Genomic DNA, 22,260 nt, shown 5'->3' with positions numbered 1-22,260 from the left:
ATGGTGACTCAGTGATGGGAGGAAATAGGCGCTCTGACATAGGAAAGAGGGTTGGACTTGACACGGTAGAGCGCGCAGGCGCGGTGCGTCCACGCCAGAAAGGAAGGAGAGAGGAGTGACGTCAGCGCGTTACCAGGCAACCCGATAAGCTGAACGAAGTATAAAGAGCGCGCATGAGTGTATACCCTATGAGAAGGTTGATTCCTGCGCAATCATAGATTAGTAAAGCCTGTTTCACACTTCCGTTTTTTCAAATCCGTCAAAATCCGTTGTTTTCCGTAAAAAAACGGATCCGCCATTTTTTGCAGGATCCGTTTTTTTGTCCCATAGACTTCCATTACGGTTACCGCGGATCCGTCAAAAAAACGGATCCGTTGGCATCCGTTTCCGTCAAAAAAACGGAAACAGATCCGTTTGGCGGATACAAAAACGGAAGTGTGAAACAGGCCTAATATGTCTAAGTACACCTGTGATAAGGGTTTAATTTGAATGAGTCAGAAGGTGGTATTGGAAACATATGAGTAATAGGTCTATCACTATGGTAACGCATCAACAGGAAGTGGTCATGGGCATACACCCGGCCTACTTGTAGGAGGCGGGAACATACTAATGAGTGCATGTTATAAAAAGCAAGCAAATGAACAGCCCTGTGATGACACTTTTTCCATGAAGGCATTAAGTTTGACCCAGAGACTCCCCTGATGATCTGGACGGTGAAACGCGTAGGGAGATGGGAGCGTCACATGGAGGAACCCGTTACTGAGTAATATTTGGGTGAGATCTTTCCATGATATAAGAGATTTTTTTTTCTAAAAGAAGTCTGTGGAGGTGGTGAACTGCATAAGTAGAGCAATGTATAGGTTCACACCGAGTTGAAGAATCTCAGACTGTGTGCCATGCCATTGTGTATAGTATAGGCTGTTGTTGTAAAAATTGTCAAAAATCATTGTGAGTGTGAATGATGGATGTAACACAGAAGTAACACATCAATTTAAAAGCAATGGATTTAATATAGACAATTTACGGCATTATAAGAGAGTGCTTGTTCCAAACAAATTTATACTAAGCGGATACTCTGAAGGAGTGCCTGTGGATTATTTGGACTACGACACTAAGAATAAACCGGAAAGTTTTTGAAGTTTGGTCTTACCGCATTTAGCGGTTCTTTTGTTTGTGTTTTTGTACATGTGCATTTTTTAAAATGGACCAAGACCCTTTTAATCAAATTAAAATAAAGTTTATTAGTTTTAATTTCTAGTATTTGTCTAGCTTGCTGGTGAAGATGGAAAATCCGGTACCAAATGTTATTGGCATTGTGCGTCAGTGTGACATACTTGCCACACGGATGACGCACACGAGCGATGTCAGTAGTGTTACTGCTCTTCAGTCGCCAGGTCTCACGCAGCATCTGTGTGCGGTAGGTATTGTCATTTGTGCTGCTGTAAAAAAAATAAAAAATGGAAGTGTGAATGGGGCCTTACAATGTAAGCCTATGGGATATCATACTGACGCTCCATAGACTTATATTGTAAAAGCCACTTCCGTGTCAACGTAGAGCACAGGGTGACCTAGCCAGACTGCAGAGTGATGATGTCAATGAGAAGACCGACGGTAGGAGAGCATATTAAAACACACACACTACATTACATGCACACATTTAATAAAAAAAATATTCATGGGAGTGCTTCTTTAAGTCTATACTCTAAGGCAGGGTTCCCCAACTCCAGTCCTCAAGGCCCACCAACAGATCATATTTTCAGGATTTCCTTATTATTGCTCAGGGGATAATTGCTTCACCTGTGCAATACAAAGGAAATCCTGAAAACATGATCTGTTGGTGGGCCTTGAGGACTGGAGTTGGGGAACCCTGCTCTAAGGCAGTGTTCTGCTGTGTTCATAAGTAGCAGAAAACCGCACTGCACCAAACCTACTCATTGACAATGTCTTTCATTAATGATTAATCTGTTGCCAAGGAGAAAGCTGTTAAAACTAAATATAAAAATTCAAGTGATAATAAACAGATTCAGGCTCAGCGCTCCCGACAGGTTTGTAGAATGAAGAGTCTGAGGTCCTCGACAATTTGGAAGACAACCATCTGCATTCAGCTCATTCTATTACAATGATATGGATTCACTTCAGTTAATTACTGTCAGATTGTCCAGATCACCAGTCCCATATATTTAGGCACTTTCCACTAGTCTCCATCTCCAGTCCAAAACATAAACCCCCCTGATCTAGTGAAAGTGGGCTGTAAACCAAAATGGACGTCAAAAGCCACTACGGTTCTGAGTAGCTTTAAGAGTGCGATGTAAGCCTTTCCTTTAGATTAATAAAGCAGTGTTTGTGTGCCATGAGCGTCATTTCAGGAAAAGGAAGCGATCTGTAAACCGTGTATTCCTCTGCATCGCACCTTGGTTGTTGATCATCGCTTTGCCTTCTTCCCCTCCTCGTCGTCACTGTCTCCTCGGTCGTCTTTATCCTCGCACACCTGACTCTCATCCACATGTTCTAGGGACTCTGCTCTCTGCAGGGAGAGCTCATCAAGGGATATGCGGGGTAACGTGTTCTGTTCTGGGTTCAGCCAGGGCTTAAACTCTGGGTTATTCTTTTTCTTCCAGGCTGGGTATTGTAAGCAAGCCTTGTGCAGTTTTCGCAGAACCTGGATTAACAAGGGTCAGCAAGAAGGGAGAGCAGAGACCGGGATCAGATGTAGCAGACAGAAGAGGACAGGCCACCTAGACTGATCAGTATTCAGATATGTCAGTGATGTCCAGTGTACTTACAGTGCTTTGCGAGAGTATTTGGCCCCCTGGAACTTTTCAACCTTTTCCCACATATCATGCTTCAAACATAAAGACACCAAATGTAAATTTTTGGTGAAGAATCAACAAGTGGAACACAACTGTGAAGTTGAACAAAATTTATTGGTCATTTTAAATTTTTGTGGAAATTCAAAAATTGAAAAGTAGGGCGTGCAATATTATTCGGCCTCTTTACTTTCTGTGCAGTAAACACACTCCAGAAGTTCACTGTGGATCTCTGAATGATCCCATGTTGTCCTAAATGACTAATGATAAATATAATCCACCTGTGTGTAGTCAAGTCTCCGTATAAGTGCACCTGCTCTGTGATAGTCTCAGGGTTCTGTTTGAAGCACAGAGAGCATCATGAAGACTAAGGAACACAACAGGCAGGTCCGTGATACTGTTGGGGAGAAGTTTAAAGCCGGATTTGGATACAACATGATTTCCAAATCTTTAAACATCCCAAGGAGCACTGTGCAAGTGATCATATTGAAATGGAAGGAGTATCATACCACTGCAAACCTACCAAGACCCGGCCGTCCCTCTAAACTTTCATCTCAAACAAGGAGAAGACTGATCAGAGATGCAGCCAAGAGGCCCATGATCACTCTGGATGAACTGCAGAGATCTACAGCTGAGGTGGGACAGTCTGTCCATAGGACAACAATCAGTTGTACACTGCGCAAATCTGGTCTTTATGGAAGAGTGACAAGAAGAAAGTAATTTCTCAAAGATATCCATAAAAAGTGTCGTTTAAAGTTTGCAACAAGCCACCTGGGAGACACACCAAACACGTGGAAGAAGGTGCTCTGGTCAGATGAAACCAAAATCAAACTTTTTGGCAACAATGCCAAACAATATGTTTGGTGTAAAGGCAACACAGCTCATTACCCAGAACACACCATCCCCACTGTCAAACATGGTGGTGGCAGCACCATGGTTTGGGCCTGCTTTTCTTCAGCAGGGACAGGGAAGATGGATGGAGCCAAATACAGGACCATTCTTGAAGAAAACCTGTTGGAGTCTGCAAAAGACCTGAGACTGGGACGGAGATTTGTCTTCCAACAAGACAATGATCCCAAACATAAAGCAAAATCTACAATGGAATGGTTCACAAATAAACGTTTCCAGGTGTTAGAATGACCAAGTCAAAGTCCAGACCTGAATCCAATCAAGAATCCGTGGAAAGAGCTGAAAACTACTGTTCACAAACGATCTCCATCGAACCTCACTGAGCTCGAGCTGTTTGCCAAGGAAGAATGGGCAAGAATTTCAGTCTCTCGATGTACAAAACTGAGAGACATACCCCAAGCGACTTGCAGCTGTAATCACAGCAATAGGTGGCACAACAAAGTATTAGGTTAAAGGGGCCGAATAATATTGCACGCCCCACTTTTCAGTTTTTGAATTTCCACAAAAATTTAAAATAACCAATAAATTTCATTCAACTTCACAATTGTGTCCCACTTGTTGATTCTTCACCAAAAATTTACATTTGGGATCTTTATGTTTGAAGCATGATATGTGGGAAAAGGTTGAAAAGTTCCAGGGGGCCGAATACTTTCGCAAGGCACTGTAGATTTGGAAAAATATGAGAAGTCAGCTCACCACTTTTAGTCCATCTTGATGTCCAGCTTGCTTCATATTGCTCCACACAGACAACGGCTCAATGCCGCTAATGATCAACGTGTTTCGACCTGTGGGTCTTAATCATGATCATTAGCGGCATTGAGCCAGTGTGTGTATTGTGCTGGACATTGTTTAAATGGAATTTTAACCATTGTTTGCATTAAAAGTTTTATCTTTTGATTATTCGCTGGACGTTATTCTTCATTACTTATATTTGTGGGTAACACGAGACCGCCGCACCAACACCGCACAGCAAAAAACATGTGCAATTGATATACCAATGTTTTTTAATATTGGTGTATTTGTTGTTTTACATAATATATATTTTAATTTTTTTTTAAACGCACCATGCTTTTTGTTTAGTTCTTCCATAGGCTGAGAACTAGGCTAAGAAGAAAATAAAGCCAGAGGAAAAAAATAAATTTGTTGCAAACCCCAATGAAAAGCATTTGAAAAAGGTCCTTGAACATTATTTTTTATTTTTTTTTTTTTAAAAAGCATATGCATGAAGGAGACCGCTTTGCTTTTACACAGCTGTCAGGCACGTTGCATTTGCAGTGGGTTTTTTTTTCAGCTTTTAATACAAATTTGTATTTGCATTTCACAGTACCAGCAAAGTCAGTGAGATTTCAGAAATTGGTTTTTTTTTGCCTGACTGTTTTGTCATAAGAGCCTGGTTTTTGCTAAATGCAGCATGTCACTTCTCTCAGCGTTTTCCACCCATTTGTCAATGGGTAGTGCAAAAACTAAGCAAAGAACGAAGGTATCAGGTTTTGCTGCAAAAACCTTATGAAGTTGAATCAGATTATTTTTTTATGCACTAAACTTGATCAGCATGCACAAGAGACAAATGTACCCTGACGAAAACGCAGCAGCAAAAACTACGAAAAAAGCACCAAAAACTAAGCAAATCCTGCATTTTAGAAGCAGCTTACACTTTCCATTAAAAAAAAAAAAACAAAACACGTGTGAACATAACCTGTATTAGGCCATGTCCCTTGCTGCGTTAACCTAAAAAAGGTCTGATATTACAGCCGTGATCGAGATGCGACAATGTACCTGTATTACCCCTAATAGCAGCCTAGTAATATACAAATTACAGACCTAAGCACTCTCACCTTTGGTGCCAAATACTGGGAGGATTTATTAACAACCCATTTTGGTAAGGAACCTAAAAAGGCAAAAAGAAGTAAACAAGCTGACTTACTGCACATGGAGAGCAACCAACTTTTAATGGGTATTGAGGTTCTAACAAGTTACCAGATAGAATGGCCTCTCACCAGTCGCTAGACCCATAGGGTCTTGTGTCCCCCCTATCATTAGAGGGGTGGCTCAGCGTGTGAACTGGCGCTGTATTCAAAGGATGTAGGCAAGTACAGCACACAGCTATCTCCATCAGGTCCACAGGCTGTCAATAATGGAGCAGCAGTGCACATGCTCAATCAACGCTTTGAAATGTGGAATTTGGAAGCCTTGTGACTGGTGGGCTCTCCAGTGAGCCCCCTACAATCAGACACCTTTTTCATAAAGTCTGATGTTTTCACAGGTTCATTTTGCTTTGTGTTCTTCTGAAAGACTCTAATGCCGGGGTCATACTTGCGATTGTGATGAGAGTCTATCGCATCAATACCTGGCACTGCCGCCAGCACTTGGGCCTGGAGCGTTCAGCTGCATGGAAATACATGCAGCCACACACTCCAGTCTGAGTGCAGGCGGCAGTGCCGGGTAGTGAACCACGAGTTTCTCGCATCACATTCGCAAGGGTGACCCCGGCATTAGAGTGATTGTACAGATAAAACAAGTTATCAACTATACACAGGATAGTTGACTTATTGAACAGTGGGGTCCGACCACTGGGACCAGCACCAAGTGGCAGAATGGGGAACTTTCATCCCTATTAGAATGAGGCAGCAGTGCGCATGTCAGACCACCGCTCTAGTCATTCCCTATGGAGCTGCCAAGCGCTGCTGTTTTTTCTCCAGAAGCCCAATAGAGAATGAATGGAGAGAGCGAATGGAGAAACGGTCCAGCGTCCAACCTGCCACATCATCTTCAGGGATAGAAATCCCTTGATCTGCTGATCGTTACAGGTCCAAGCGGTCGGGCATCTACCAATCAGCACAATATCACCTGTCCTGTTGATAGGCGATAACGGGGTAGTCTGGTTCTTACCCTTGGTTACTGTATGAACAATAAATGGACAGGGACGTTAGCAATACATGTGTGTAAATTAAGCATGTAGATTAGATGTGTTGTGAATTCTGATCTGAATTACATGCTGTTATACCCAATGATTGTGGTGAACCTGAAGCTTACCTCTAGGATCTACCTGGGCCAGGTACGTAAGAGTAGAGCTTGTAGGACCATTGACTTTAATAAGGTATCCCGCAAGGAAGGACACTGCCCGGATCAAGTCTCGTCTGGGTGGATACATCTGGGACAGACATTCAGAGGTTAATTCATACCTTATTTCACAATCGTCCAGTTACCATCTAGCACAATATGTTTTTATGCAAATGTTCTTCTCCATTGTTCAATCCCTGGAAACACCCAATGGAAGGATTTTATTTAAGAATATAAAAAAAATTGGATGATTTGGACCATCCATTTAACTGATCTGGTTTGTTTTTTTTGTCTCCACAGACATCAGTTGGCAATTTGCATCCTGAGATAGGAATCCAAGTCTGCATTTTGTTTTTTTAATCAAACTGATGAATCTGTGTCCAAGCTAAAATTGATCTTTTAGAGGGTCAGTTTGCACTCTGATTTCAGACATTGTTTTTTTGTTTTTTTTAAAGTGGACAGAATTCAAGAAAAAAAAAAAAAAATCAGTCGCGTGAATAATCGTTAGATGAAGAGTCCACGTAAATGTACTGGTTTAGAAATTACCACCATTATTACATTTAAGAAGAAAGTGGAGTATATGTACGCCAGAAATCCAGAGGGAAAGAAGGATTCTCATTTTTAACTGGTTTGGCACATATTACTCCAGTAGACGCATAAAATGCCAGTCTGGATAAATTACCACCTTCGTCTTATTTTCCCCCTTTTTTAAATAACCGCCAATTTCAAAACAGTCGTGAACAAGTAGCAAATATACAGCAGCAATTTCCCACAGCTCTGGCAAATCATTGCGTCCGGCCTATCTAATAAGGGCTCTCAGACTTACACTATGCTTCACAGAGAAATTGATGATCATATAGCAATCGGGCAATACCAGCCAGGAGCGTAATGTCACCACGTCACGATTCTTCACAGGTTTAGGGCACTTCCCTAGGAAGAATGAAAATGTTCACAACATGAGAGGAATAGAAGGACAACAGTGGAGGAGCTGGACTGTCTTCTAGATATGATGTGGTTTTCTACTCATCTACTACTGCTTTCAACTCACAGGAGTAATATCCCACATCGGCATTCACCGAGAGCCGAGCAATGTCCCGAGTTTCTATCATGTTTACGTCCCACTTCTTGCGATAGTCTGTATCATGTAAAACATCATATACAATTTCGGCTGGGACATCTGGGAATTTCATGGACCCCTGAAAATAGAAGAAAAAAAATGCTTATGACTAGGACAAGATCTATTACAGCCAGGATACAGTACGAAGGGATGAAAGTGCACCTAACATTTCAGAAAACATCTGACACGTGGCCAGGTTCATCAAAGCTTAATTTTGGCACAGCTGGAGGCGGTGCTAACATTATGCGATTTTCGGCACTCGTGCCATTTTCACCCAGTTCCGGCAAAGCTGGCGCATAGTGACCGCCACTCGTCAAATTCATGTATTCGCTACGCCACAAATTAGTGACGGGCAGTCTGGCTCTTTTTGGTGATCTAAATCATTTGGTAACACTCACCAAAAAGAGATCCCAAGCAGCTACCTATTATATTTGTTCACCACAAGTAAACGCATATTTAAAATCAACTTACCGCAGCTGAAACCCCTCCCACCTACCGCTAGCCAATGAAATGACTGGGTTGGCGAGGTTTCATCTGCTGAATATCATTATTTTACACCCATGAGCGCCATTTAGGGACTATCAATGACTCTCACTGGGATGCCTGCTACGATCGTTTACAGTAGGGAGCCGGCTCTTTAGAACGGCTCATTTGCGAACGATCCACCACTAACACAAGTCTTACTCAGGTAAGGACTGGAGTAGGATTTGTGGTGAGGCACTTACAGAACTGTTCCAGATTACCTGAAACACGTATATGTTGCATGCCATGTAAGCTGTAGCACTGAAGTTCTATCCTCCACCAAGCACTTTGTGAATAAAAGCCATTTCACAGTTTGTTGAGCTGGATCCCTTTTTTTTTTTTTTTTGACAAACAGAAGTCCATGCCTCTTCATAAATCAGGAACATCAGACTCCGGCACATGTTCTCATCAAAACCAGCATGAAAAATGCTGATTTTGATAAACTGGGCCTAGATATTTGATCATGGAGGATCAAGTTGCTGAGGCATGTTTGTATTTGCTACAGTGTGCACTGTATTTGCCTGTTGTGTAGTTAATGCCTCCATCAACCAGAGCGAAGAACAAGGCCTTCCCTGCAAAGGAAGCACCGCTGAGGACTATAATGTGGCGACTGTCCATCACTTCTCCCCTCCAGTGTACCACCATGTGTGCACTTTGTCTCCTTCACTATTTGCAGGCAGATGTGGGTGGTCAGCCTGGTGAGCGTGAATGGGACAGATGGATTAGGAGATGATATTTGGTGGCATACTTTCGAGGATAGCATTGAGTGGTGGGAGATTGTGTATAGTCTCCCTATAACACGTTATGAGCACACTGGAGTTATACAAGTCGGCAACTTTCTTTATCTGAATCTTGAAGCAGACGTTGCGGTGGGGACAGAGATGGAGAAGAATTGATGCTACTTCCTACATACGGTGAGAACCAGGCGCGATTCCAATCAACACTCATAGGTGCTTAGAACAGCTCAGAATGGGAAAACATTGTCTTATTAAACAGAAAGCTGCTGAAAAAAAGTCACAAAATTAACCAGCCAGAGGGTCTACATATGATGTGAGCTATAACCCCTTCAAATCCAGGCATTTTATGTTTATGCACATAATTTTTTCCATGTGTCATCAGTGTGACACATACCGGCACCTAGGAAAAGCATTACAATTAGCGTTGTTCCCAGGTGCAGAATACAGCTCTCATCATTGTCGCCTGGTCTCCCTCCGATCAGCGATGCTCGTGAGACATGTAGTCAGCACCACCGTCTGTGCATCGCGCTTATAAAAGTTCTTAATTTTTTTTTAATCTATGTGTGAGGTCTCCCTTAATTTTTCTAACCAGCTGAGGGAAAGCCAACATCCGCTGTTACTATTCTGGGAAGGGGTAATAGCCATGAAGTTTCCCAGGCTATTAATATCAGCTCACAGGTGTTTGTTTAGCCTTTATTGGTTATTACCCCCCCTCCAAAAATGATGTGGTTTCCCCCCTATATTTACTTAGCAACAAAGGCAAAACAGACATCTGGGGGCTGATATTAATAGGCTGGGACAGGAACATGGATATTGGGCCCCCTCCCAGAATAAGATCAGCCCTCAGTCACCCCAGAAATGGTGCATCCATTAGATGCACCAATTCAGGCACTTAGCCTCCATTCTTCCCACTTGCACTGGTGCGGAGGCAAGTGGGTAATAGTTGTGGGGTTGATGTCAGCTATTTTTGGTTCACTTACATCAAGCCCAGGAGTTAGTAAAGGAGAGGTGTCTACTAGACAACTTCATTATTACCCGCAAAGTAAAAATTTAATAAAGACACAGAGTAAAATCCTTTTATGAAAAATAAACCCTCCCTGACCATCTTTTACCCATTTATTAACAAAAAAAAATTAAATGCAAAAAGTTATAGTCACCTTTCCGCCGATAATCCATAATGCTCCTGTTCCACGATGATCCCCAACTCAGCTACATCTAGATGCTGTGGTGAGCAATGACATCAGTGATGCGACAGTTCTCGACGTCATCCTGAACAGGCTGAGCGTGATAACCGCTGCCTATGACCGGCGGAAACCTTATCACAGCCAATTACACGAAGCCACGTTCTCACGATCAGCTCAGCATGTTCCAGCTGACGTAGTGAGCTGTCATCACTGATGTCATCGCTCACCACACCATCTGGATGTAGCAGAGATGGGGCTCGTCATGGGACATGAGCATTATGCATTATTGGCAGAAAGGGGAGTATAACTTTGCTTTTTTATTTTAATTTTTTGGTTAATAAATGGGTAAAAAGGTTTGGAGAATGTTTATTTCAGTTAAAGGATTTTACATGGTCTGTGTCTTTATTAAATTTGACTATGGTGTTAGTAATGGGGGTGTCAAATAGACACCTCTATATTACTAACCGCTGGACTTTATGTCAGCGGACAAAAAAATAGCTGACCTTAACCCCACAACTATTACCCCACTTGCTACTTGGATGTGCCATTTTTTTGGGAAGCTGAAAGCTGATGATCTTAGTCTGGAAGGAGGAAAATATCCATGGCTCCGTCCCAGTCTATTACTATCAGCCCGCAGCTTTAGCCTTTGCTGGTTAGTAATTATAAGGGAGTCTGCACATCATTTTTTTTCAGGCGGTTCACCCTATGATAGCCAGTAAAGGCTAAGGAAACAGTTTTGAGTTGATATTAATAGCCTGGGAAGCATCAGGGCTAGTGGCCCCTTCCCAGAATATTAACACCAGCCCCCAGTTGTCAGCTTTCCCTCAGCTGGTTAGGAAAATTAATGGGGGCCCCAGTTTTTCTTTATTTTATAAGTGCAATACACCGAAGGCGGTGCTGTCTACAAGTCTCATCAGCGTCATCTGGTCTCGCTGATTTCAGGGAGACCAGGCACCAATGATGAGAGCTGCATTCAGTAGTCGGCACCTGGGAACAGCACTAACTGTACTGCTTTTACCACGCGCCGGTATTTGTCACACTGATGCAGCACACGAACACGGATAGCACCAGTACTAGTTTTTCCAGTACTGGAAAAATCAGGATGTGTGAAGGGGGCCTTATAGGAGGTGTTACCTGTCACTTTATCCTGCCTATGATGATATCAAAGCCTTGGTAAAAACTATCAAAAGGACAGGATGTACATGTCTAAAAAGTCTCAGTGGCCAGTGTTAACATTGCAAGATTACAAATTTTGCTTCTTTTTAATAAATGATCATGGTATGAAGAAAAAAAAAACCAATGCCAATTAAAAAAAGAAATAAGTGCATCGCACAAGCCCAATTTGAACAATAGGTCATTTTCTGATGATGGCATCCTTATAAAGAGGTGCATTAACGCTTGGTGCATAGGTCCTGTCATGTGGACATCACAGATTATTAAAACACAGACATGTGACCCTTTGGCTGTGATGTGCTCTCGGAAAACTACATTGTACGGACTTTTAAACATCTGTTCGGCGGATTCATCAGAGTACAGACTATCCACCACAGCCCTCTGCACCTTCATTTCAGTTAACATTAGGTCGTCACCATCAACAGATCAAAACTTGAAGACAAGTCAACAGTTTCCTCATATCCACATTGTAACGCGTTGCACTAAATCTAGCATTGTAATGTATGAGGGCATCATATACTGTATGTACGCAGAATACACTCAGGTCACACCTACAATGAATGCGTCTGCAGTTATCCACAGACATGACTGCTCACCAACGTCCACATTATTTCTATAGGGGGGAGACAAACTGTTGGCAGATGCCAAGTGACATGGCTTATATGATAGACAAGGTCAGATACATAAAAATATATTTTTCTAATTATCCATTAGGTGTCTCCACCATGAGATTATCACTGAGCAAAAAAATGTTAGATGGTGCAAAACCCATCCCAGGTGGGTGCCAGCTGCCAGGGACAGGACTCCAGGGTTCGCCGCAGTATCACTACAGCCCATCAAAGAAATGCTTGACTCATTGGTGGCATATCACTTCTGTGATACCTGATCATTATATGGCTATATTATCTGGGTCCACATCTGCCACGCTGACCAGGATCTGCAAGGACTGTTCTTATTGGCTTCCTCTATTGCTCTTCCCCCACTTACTCCTGATTGTACCCATTCTTGTTCCCATTATTTGGTCAGCCCACCTGGCACCAAACATTTACATGAAGCAGAGTTACATACATCTCTGTAGGTATTAGTACCCTGCTTGCGCCCAGGATTTGAAAGCCATATGTTGCCTAATACATATACTTAGCCTGTGCTTGTCCCTTTTCATCTAATTTTTTTTTTTTTTATTTAAAATTTTTAGAAACCTTTAATAAAAAGTTATTACTTTTTTTTCTGGAATGTACGGTTTTAAAGGGATTTTGTAAACAGGTTTATGCTACCTCATCTGAGAGCATAATGAAACAAGCTAATGAAAAGCAGCAACATGGCTAAACATCCATACAATTATATCCAAATAATGTCAAATCTTTGGTTTGTGTTTCTACATATTATATGAGACACTTTTCTTTTTAGGCATATACATATTTAGCTAGAGACAAAAATTTATTATTGGTCATTGCCAAGTAACTAGTTTGGAGGTGGTCATATTGGCATTCCTCCGTACCTGCCATCTTTTGTTCCATGGGTTAGGGTACCTTTGCTTTTTATCTGCACTTTTGTGTCTGATGGTTGCACTAGATGTACCCCACATTTGTCGTTTTCTATTTAATATTTAAGTTTTCAATAAATTATATTTTTAATATAAAACGGACTCTTGATCGTGTCTGTGGTATCCACATCCCTCTTCTCAGAGAGCAGCATAACATAGGAGAAGAGACTGTGATCACAACAATTCACTACTTAGATTACTGGGTACAGCGATTCTGATACTAATCAGTTTTTAGATTCATCAACACAGCAGAGCTGAGAAAGCTAGCCCTGCCCGCACCAGACTGTACAGTACCTTGCAAAAGTATTCGGCCCCCTGGAACTTTTCAACCTTTTCGCACATGTCATGCTTCAAACATAAAGATACCAAATGTCAATTTTTGGTGAAGAATCAACAAGTGTGACAATTGTGAAGTTCAACGAAATTTATTGGTCATTTTAAATTTTTAAAAAAGTCAAAAACTGAAAAGTGGGGCGTGCAATATTATTCGGCCCCTTTAACCTAATACTTTGTTGCGCCACCTTTTGCTGCGATTACAGCTGCAAGTCGCTTGGGGTATGTCTCTATCAGTTTTGTACATCGAGAGACTGAAATTCTTGCCCATTCTTCCTTGGCAAACAGCTCGAGCTCAGTGAGGTTTGATGGAGATCGTTGGTGAACAGCAGTTTTCAGCTCTTTCCACAGATTCTCGATTGGATTCAGGTCTGGACTTTGACTTGGCCATTCTAACACCTGGATACGTTTATTTGTGAACCATTCCATTATAGATTTTGCTTTATGTTTGGGATCATTGTCTTGTTGGAAGACAAATCTCTGTCCCAGTCTCAGGTCTTTTGCAGACTCCAACAGGTTTTCTTTAAGAATGGTCCTGTATTTGGCTCCATCCATCTTCCCATCAATTTTAACCATCTTCCCTGTCCCTGCTGAAGAAAAGCAGGCCCAAACCATGATGCTGCCACCACCATGTTTGACAGTGGGGATGGTGTGTTCTGGGTGATGAGCTGTGTTGCCTTTACACCAAACATATCGTTTGGCATTGTTGCCAAAAAGTTCGATTTTGGTATCATCTGACCAGAGCACCTTCTTCCACATGTTTGGTGTGTTTCCCAGGTGGCTTGTTGCAAACTTTAAACAACACTTTTTATGGATATCTTTGAGTAATGGCTTTCTTCTTGCCACTCTTCCATAAAGGCCAGATTTGAGTAGTGTACGACTGATTGTTGTCCTATGGACAGTCTGTCCCACCTCAGCTGTAGATCTCTGCAGTTCATCCAGAGTGATCATGGGCCTCTTGGCTGTATCGCTGATCAGTCTTCTCCTTGTTTGAGATGAAAGTTTAGAGGGACGGCCGGGTCTTGGTAGATTTGCAGTGGTATGATACTCCCATTTCAATATGATCGCTTGCACAGTGCTCCTTGGGATGTTTAAAGTTTTGGAAATCATGTTGTATCCAAATCCGGCTTTAAACTTCTCCACAACAGTATCACGGACCTGCCTGTTGTGTTCCTTGGTCTTTATGATGCTCTCTGTGCATCAAACAGAACCCTGAGATTATCACAGAGCAGGTGCATTTATACGGAGACTTAATTACACACAGGTGGATTATATTTATCATTAGTCATTTAGGACAACATTGGATCATTCAGAGATCCACAATGAACTTTCTGGAGTGAGTTTGCTGCACTGAAAGTAAAGAGGCCGAATAATATTGCACGCCACACTTTTCAGTTTTTGAATTTCCACAAAAATGTAAAATTACCAATAAATTTCGTTCGACTTCACAATTGTGTTCCACTTATTGTTGATTCTACACCAAAAATTTACATTTGGACAATAGGACTTGCCGTCTCGTCGACTTTATTGCCATGGCAACAAGAAATCACATTGAGAGCGTTCTAGTTTTCCATCTGCTGGCAATTACGCAGGTGAGGAGAAGGGTCAATCTGATAATGTTATATGAGAAAATAGAAGCCATCAGATATGATTCCTTCGAAAACTTTCGAGGTATCTGGGATCCTTGGATTCAGGCACATAGAGATGATGACCTTTCCAAAATGTTATCTTTATATAATATACTGGCATGGCAGTGGCTCCTTACAATCAAAGACTCTAAAGCAGGTACACTGGTTTCCCACGTTGGTATATCTCGTATTATCGACACTCACTTTAAATTCCCCACATTCCCTTCCCATCCCTTTAAGTTTAACTTAGTTGTGTTATAACTGTCTTTCTACACATATTCTAAACAAAGATTCTGTAGTCAAGGATACCGTATGACTTTAAGTGCCTTTTTCTTTCTATGTATTCCCCCTGCGAGGGGATCCTTGTACTCGAATGTGATTGTATTTCATGTTAAGTGATGTTTTCATTTCAATAAAATTGTTGAAACTAAAAATTTACATTTGGGATCTTTATGTTTGAAGCATGATACGTGGGAAAAGGTTGAAAAGTTCCAGGGAGCCGAATACTTTCGCAAGGCACTGTATATAGATCTGTACACATTGAGCTGCTTATCATGTGGGAGGGGGCATGCTCGGATTAGTGTACTGCAGGCAATGCTAAACACAAATGATAAAACCTTCACTATAAGTAAACACCCCCACACAGTAATAAAGGACACATCATTCAACTCTGTGTCTCAGTCCCCATCTCATGCTGTCTTCAGATTATATAGCTAAAGCCTGCTGGCAGGTTCCCTTTAAGAGCTGTAAAATAACATTTGCCTCTTTTCTTTTTTACATGATGCGTAGAGACTAAATTAAATATCTTTTTTTATACTGCTATCCTTTTTTTTTTTCCTAATATCAGAAGAAAATAAGGAAGCACAAGATAGTTCTGTCTTTTACATTTCTTTCAGATTTATTTTAAGACCTCAGCGTCACTGACATACATTTTAAATTCTGTTCCTGTTACAATTATTTGTATTGAATGTTTTTTTTTGTTTTTTTTTTATCAAGTTCATATATTTATGACTTTATGGGTAGGCACAAAGACCTTTGGATGGCATTTTAATATAAAAACACATTTTAATTATCATGACTTCCCCCTGTAATTGCATGAACTGCAGAGCAGATCTGGGTCTGCTGAGGCCAACAGCTGCTGCTCCCTCCGGCCCCAGTCAATAACATGGCAATTTCTTTCAGCGTTTTTGCTGTAGATGTAAAAAAATAAAAAATTGCATATTAAGCAGGGTGTTTCCTACCAACACATCAGGACTTGTAGCAGATTTTTCTGCTGCAAATCCTGAACGTGTGCACATATCCTAAAACTTGCTTGCAGAGTCAAAGGCAGACCGTGATATGTTCAGGTGGGCAGTGCCCATGTAAAGTAGTATTCCCATGCATTTTAGCATCTGCTGTGCAGTTTAGGTAATAGCCTTGAATCAAGGAGTCTTTCAGCACACCAGCACAGCTTGGCGGTGACACTACACTGGCCGTTTCACCTACAAAAGACTCCGCCACGGTGTAATTTTGCTACCGAAATGCTGCCGATTCGCTGCAGATTTCTCTCTGCATTGCAAAGGGTGAAGTGTGCTGTGAAAAGCAGCTGCATAAATTGACATATTATGAAATTGGAAGCATAGATTTGTTTTATGCAGCTTGGGGGTATGAGATTTTATTTAAAAAAAAAAAAAAAAAAAACAAACATCCACAACGGGGGAGGAGTGCATGGCAGATTGAAAATCTGATGCGTTCCCAGACTACTTGGAAGTACCCGAATATTAGGTATTTCAAGATGTTAAAGTTGAAATGGTTAAAAAAAAAAAACAAAGTTGGCTATAATGGAAGTGTTTGTAGAACACAGTTCCCGGCTAGCAAGGTACAATAAACCCAATGTGCAGTAGTGCAGGAGGCACAGAAGATGCCATGAAGATAAGCCCCGCACACCATGAACTGCAGCTATATGGAGATTTTTGGCACTTCTCTCTGATCAGCCCTATTCTGCCGTCTGTGATAGTCGCCCTGTGTCGTCAGATTTCATGAATCAGAAGCTGGGGGTGTACATTACATATAGCACAGGCGGCTCGGTGCCCGGAGCGCAGACATCACAACTTCCTCTATTTTTGTGACAAACTTCCTGTACAGTCACAGAAAATCTATTTAATTTTACTGCATTTCAACAACTTCCTCTGAAAAGCATAAGGCAGACTTCATACAAAGATTTTCTTTTTCGGTCATCTGGAAAATTGAAATAATCCCATCAGCCCTGTTCACACAGCAGTGATGACATGCCGTCAGCCAGGCAACAAACTGAGTCTAAGTGCCAGAAACAAAATCCTGCTTCACCCTACCAGTGTCGGACTGGGATGCCAAGGGCCCACCAGTAGCATTGACTTTTGGGGCCCACTTTTCACCTGTATACAAATGTTACACGACCCTGGTTAACAAATTTACCTATAGCTCTATATAATGATAAGCTGGGTAGTTTGGTTAATGAATGATGAGATGCTGCTTTTTTCTGAAAAGAGTGAATCAAGTGAATTAGGACAAGTACTGCCCATACAGTAAGGTTGGGGGCCCCCTGATTTGCACAGGGGCCCACCGGGGGATTCCCCTGTACCCCTATGGACCAGTCCAAGCCTGCACCCTACTGATCTAGGTACAGACAACAGATCTGTCACATGGAGGGAGCATTGATCCCTGGGATTTTCTACCTCGAGGTAACAGAAGAGCATTGCTGCAGGGTTGAAGAGTGAAAAATACAATTTTCTTTTCCAAGCTTGTACCTTGGCATTAGTGAGGGCAGGAAACCTAAGAGTCTGGGACCATTAAGCTCTGACTACGTTTCCATATCCTGTCGCTGATTTAAAGAGCATCTGTCATCAGATTTCACAAAAACTGCATGGATAATTAAAGAGATTTTCCACACCAGGGTAAACTTTCACCAAACGGCGCGGCATACGGAATACTAACAAACGTGTAACACTCACACTGTTAGGATTTGGCTCTGCCAGTCGATCTGAGCAGTCGGGAACTCGTGATCACAAGTATGGGATTTTAATGCTTGTGCTCATGAGCAGACGAGCTCATCCACTTCTATTCATTTTCTACTGAGAGAAGCTAGTCAGCACAAGTATGGGGGCTTACAGTTAGGGGATGACCAATCAAAAGGGCAAGCAGAGCCAAATCCTAGCACTGTGCACGTTACACACTGTTGCGCTGCAGACACACGTCCATGTGTCGCAGCCTGTGATGCACTGACCAGCTACGGTTCTCCTGACCCGAACGCAGCAGCCTCTTTGGCGTATACGAGTTCGGGTTAGGATACCAATGGCCAATCCGTACTCGGACCACGACAAGAGGGTGTATAAATCCAGCCTTAGTATTCAGGGAGCTTCACGATAGCGCTGAGGAGGTTTTCCATCCCAGCACAAGTGTCACACAACCATTTTTCTCTCATCTGAGAAGATCGGGCCAATTATGCTAATCACAGCGTGTGCTCTGAATTGCTAAGACGTGAAGAAATAATAAAAACATCCTGCCAACCCATCAGAGGGTCATCAGAGCGTGATCTGATTTCATCCACGGACCCATAGACATAAATGGACAAGTGCGATCAAATAACTGGATGCATCTCATACACGCTGCAATTTTATTTCCTCGGACCAACGGGGAAAAAAAAATATCAGACATGTGTACAACCCCAATACAATAACATAGAAGCTATGATGGCAAGCACTTGTCTGATTATTAGTCTTGGGCATGAGCCGTAAATAGACCCTGTTAGGTGGCCTGTGACCATTATAATACTTAATACAACCGCATATATTTGAGTCTACACGTCAGCTCGCCGGGTGCTGATGATCCAGGACAGGACTAGCCCTCACCGACACGTCCGGGATCAGTAGCTGCAGTCAGGCCCCTGGGATGATTGATGGAACAGAAGTGCAGATGTCGGCAGTGTGGGGGCTGTCAATCATGTCTGGGGAAGAGACTGCAGCTCCTGATCCTGGACTAGTGTCAGTGAGTGACCGCCTCGCCAGACTAGTCCTGATCTGGATGACTAGTGTGGCGCCCCCAGGAGTATGGTCACCACAGTGGCATTGCCTTCCTCTAGGGAGGGTGATGTCAGGCTTGGAGGCAATGAAGGGTCTCTCTAGCAGTTAACCATGTCATGCAACACAGTTCCCACTCCGGGCCAGCAGAGGGAGCTCTGAACCAGAATTGGGGGAGGAGTGCTCTCTGAGGGCCAGGAAGGGAAATTAGTTAGTGTGAGGAGAGCAAAGAGTGTAGACATGTGGAGAAAAGCTGGAGGTTGAGCTGAGGATAGAGAGCTCCCTCCCAGTGAAAGCGCATGGTCTGGAGCCTGGTCTCCACAGTTGTATGGATACTGAAGGTCCTACAACAGAAACCAGAGGAAGAGGAAGCTGTAAATGCTCTATTCCCACCTAAGACTCAGAGGCACAACAGCGACGGGTGAGCCAAGAGAGATAGAGGGCTACAGCTGTCTGCCATACGAGGTAGTTCTAAGAGAAGATAAGTAGGAGGAACTTCAGTGTAACATAGTACTGGATGTACCTCAAGCCAGCACTAGGAAGGAGACTACACAACCCATCTGATAGAGAGATCCCTGAGTTGCTTCCAGGCTAGCCTGCTCCTGTGCCATCTGTAATCAGGACCCTGGACTGCGTTTGCCCAGTAAAGGTAAAGAAACTGCACCCTGTTGTGTCCTTTGCCTCCTTCCTGCAACATCCTCAGCACTGCTACATCTGTGCCAAACACTGCACCCTCTTCCTAAACATTCAGCTACACTGCCCTGGGACTACAGCCCTACCTGTGGAAGGCTACAACATCATAGCTGCACTACACCATTTGTCCCAGAGGATCTGTCTGCAGCGTCGGCTTACATCTTCATTGCCGAACACCACAGGTGGCGTCACAATTCACTTATAAACTTTATTCCCAACTCAACCCCTTTTACATGGGCGCCCAGGGCCACGGACCAGGTCACCGCTGCTGTGACATTCCCCTCTGAAGGACCGGCCGGGTACAGAGTACCCCACTGCCCTGGGAGGGCGACCCACTAGCACCCGGCAGGCTGATGTGTAGACATTCATTTTACTCAGCTATATGCAGTCATATTAAAAGTAATGGAAGTGGAAACCCTGCATAAAGGACCAAAACGTCATAAGCAGTTGGCAGGTTCCTTTTATAGGGAGTTTACAAGAGTTGGGGACTTCATAGGGTCCCTTTAGAGACAGATTATATGTCTATTGTGACAGTTCATGTACAGCAGCTTCACCAGATACAAGAGGCCAGGGGTGCGCTCAGCCTTACATATAGGCCACGGCTCCAAGGCAGTCAGTGTCTGTAGATCTGAACTATGGACAGGAGTGAGTCAGAGACGGATCAGTGCCTGATACTGGGAGCACGGGGAGAGGAAGAACAGCGGACTGGTATCTGGGCGTGTACATATGACACCTGTATGGCGGTCTCCTTTGTTCGTGTCACTGTACACAGCCCCCCGGAGCAGCCTGTGTATGGGGAGGATCCACTCCTCGGAGGGCATTCTACAGCTCCAAGGGCATCAGCTGTCTTGTGGCACTGATGCCTCCATGTGTAGGAGCGCCTCCTACTGGTCTCTGACAGTGCCACGGTCAGTAAAGAGGCAGTGACTAGAGTAGCTCCAGCTAAGCCATGTCTTCTAGAGGCAGCACTCACCACACGGCACCCACGTCAGAGCCCACCACCACCACACGGCACCCACCACCACACGGCACCCAGGTCAGAGCCCACCACCACCACACGGCACCCAGGTCAGAGCCCACCACCACCACACGGCACCCAGGTCAGAGCCCACCACCACACGGCACCCAGCACCCACGTCAGAGCCCACCATCACATGGCACCAAGCACCCACGTCAGAGCCCACCACCACACGGCACCCACATAAGAGTCCACCACACTGCACCCACCACCACACGGCACCCAGGTCAGAGCCCACCACCACCACACGGCACCCAGGTCAGAGCCCACCACCACCACATGGCACCCAGGTCAGAGCCCACCACCACCACACGGCACCCAGGTCAGAGCCCACCACCACCACACGGCACCCAGCACCCACGTCAGAGCCCACCATCACATGGCACCAAGCACCCACGTCAGAGCCCACCATCACATGGCACCAAGCACCCACGTCAGAGCCCACCACCACACGGCACCCACGTCAGAGCCCACCACCACACGGCACCCACGTCAGAGCCCACCACCACACGGCACCCACGTCAGAGCCCACCACCGCCATCACACAGCACCCACATAAGAGTCCACCACACGGCACCCACGTCAGAGCCCACCACCACCACACGGCACCCACCACCACACGGCACCCAGGTCAGAGCCCACCACCACACGGCACCCAGCACCCACGTCAGAGCCCACCATCACATGGCACCAAGCACCCACGTCAGAGCCCACCATCACATGGCACCAAGCACCCACGTCAGAGCCCACCACCACACGGCACCCACGTCAGAGCCCACCACCGCCATCACACAGCACCCACATAAGAGTCCACCACCACACGGCACCCAGGTCAGAGCCCACCACCACCACACGGCACCCAGCACAGAGCCCACCACCACATGGCACCCAGGTCAGAGCCCACATCAGAGTCCACCACACGGCGCCCGGCACCCACATCAGAGCCCATCACCACCACACATAACCTAGCACCCAGACCAGCGCCTCCGCTCACCTTGACGGTGTGCACCAGGCAGCTCTTCCCGCTGGGGGGCTTCATCCACACCCCGATGCCCGGCTTGCTGTAGTAACTGCTCCAGCCCTCGCTGGACTCGCATTGTGCCTGGAAGGACTGGAACAGGGAGTCATCGGGCACCTCGGGCACTTCCCGGGCCATGGGCAGGGCGCTGACTAGTGCTGAACGGAAGCGTCTTTTCCAGCTGTGAGGACGGCGCGTCCTGTGCCCGGTACACACCAGCTCGCTGCAGCCGCCCCGGAGAGCGCGTCACATGCACAGCGGCTGACTTACGAGCAGCCGCCACAGTCCCAGGTCCGCGCTGTGCTCCGGCTGCCGGGACAATACAGGTAACAGGTGTCAGGCTCGGGGCGTCACCGCCCTGGCAGCTGCTGACCACGCCCAGTGCTGGCGCCCGGCGCTGATTGGTCGGTACATGACCGGCTTTTCTTCCTCTTCTCTCAGAAGTTCTGCGTGTGGCACGGTCGCCATGGTGATCATAGGGGGA

General features: G+C 44.5%; 1 protein-coding gene across 1 annotated transcript; it reads right to left on the bottom strand.

Annotated features, from left to right (window-relative positions):
* Window positions 1-1,889: 1,889 nt before the first annotated feature.
* On the bottom strand, window positions 1,890-22,047 carry LOC141059919 (START domain-containing protein 10-like). The gene is made up of 6 exons (XM_073556123.1): window positions 21,753-22,047; window positions 7,825-7,972; window positions 7,603-7,706; window positions 6,750-6,867; window positions 5,552-5,604; window positions 1,890-2,659 (listed from the first exon to the last, which is right to left on the bottom strand). The coding sequence occupies exons 1-6, from the start codon at window positions 21,912-21,914 to the stop codon at window positions 2,423-2,425; spliced, it is 822 nt and encodes a 273-aa protein (XP_073412224.1). The 5' UTR covers window positions 21,915-22,047; the 3' UTR covers window positions 1,890-2,422.
* Between the last annotated feature and the right edge of the window lie 213 nt (window positions 22,048-22,260).

The sequence above is a fragment of the Dendrobates tinctorius genome, unplaced genomic scaffold (assembly GCF_039654945.1).
Source record: "Dendrobates tinctorius isolate UK_male_01 unplaced genomic scaffold, ASM3965494v1 ptg000231l, whole genome shotgun sequence".
NCBI lineage: Eukaryota > Metazoa > Chordata > Amphibia > Anura > Dendrobatidae > Dendrobates > Dendrobates tinctorius.
The sequence above is the reverse complement of the archived record's forward strand: the minus strand, read 5'-3'. Positions and strand labels throughout refer to the sequence as shown.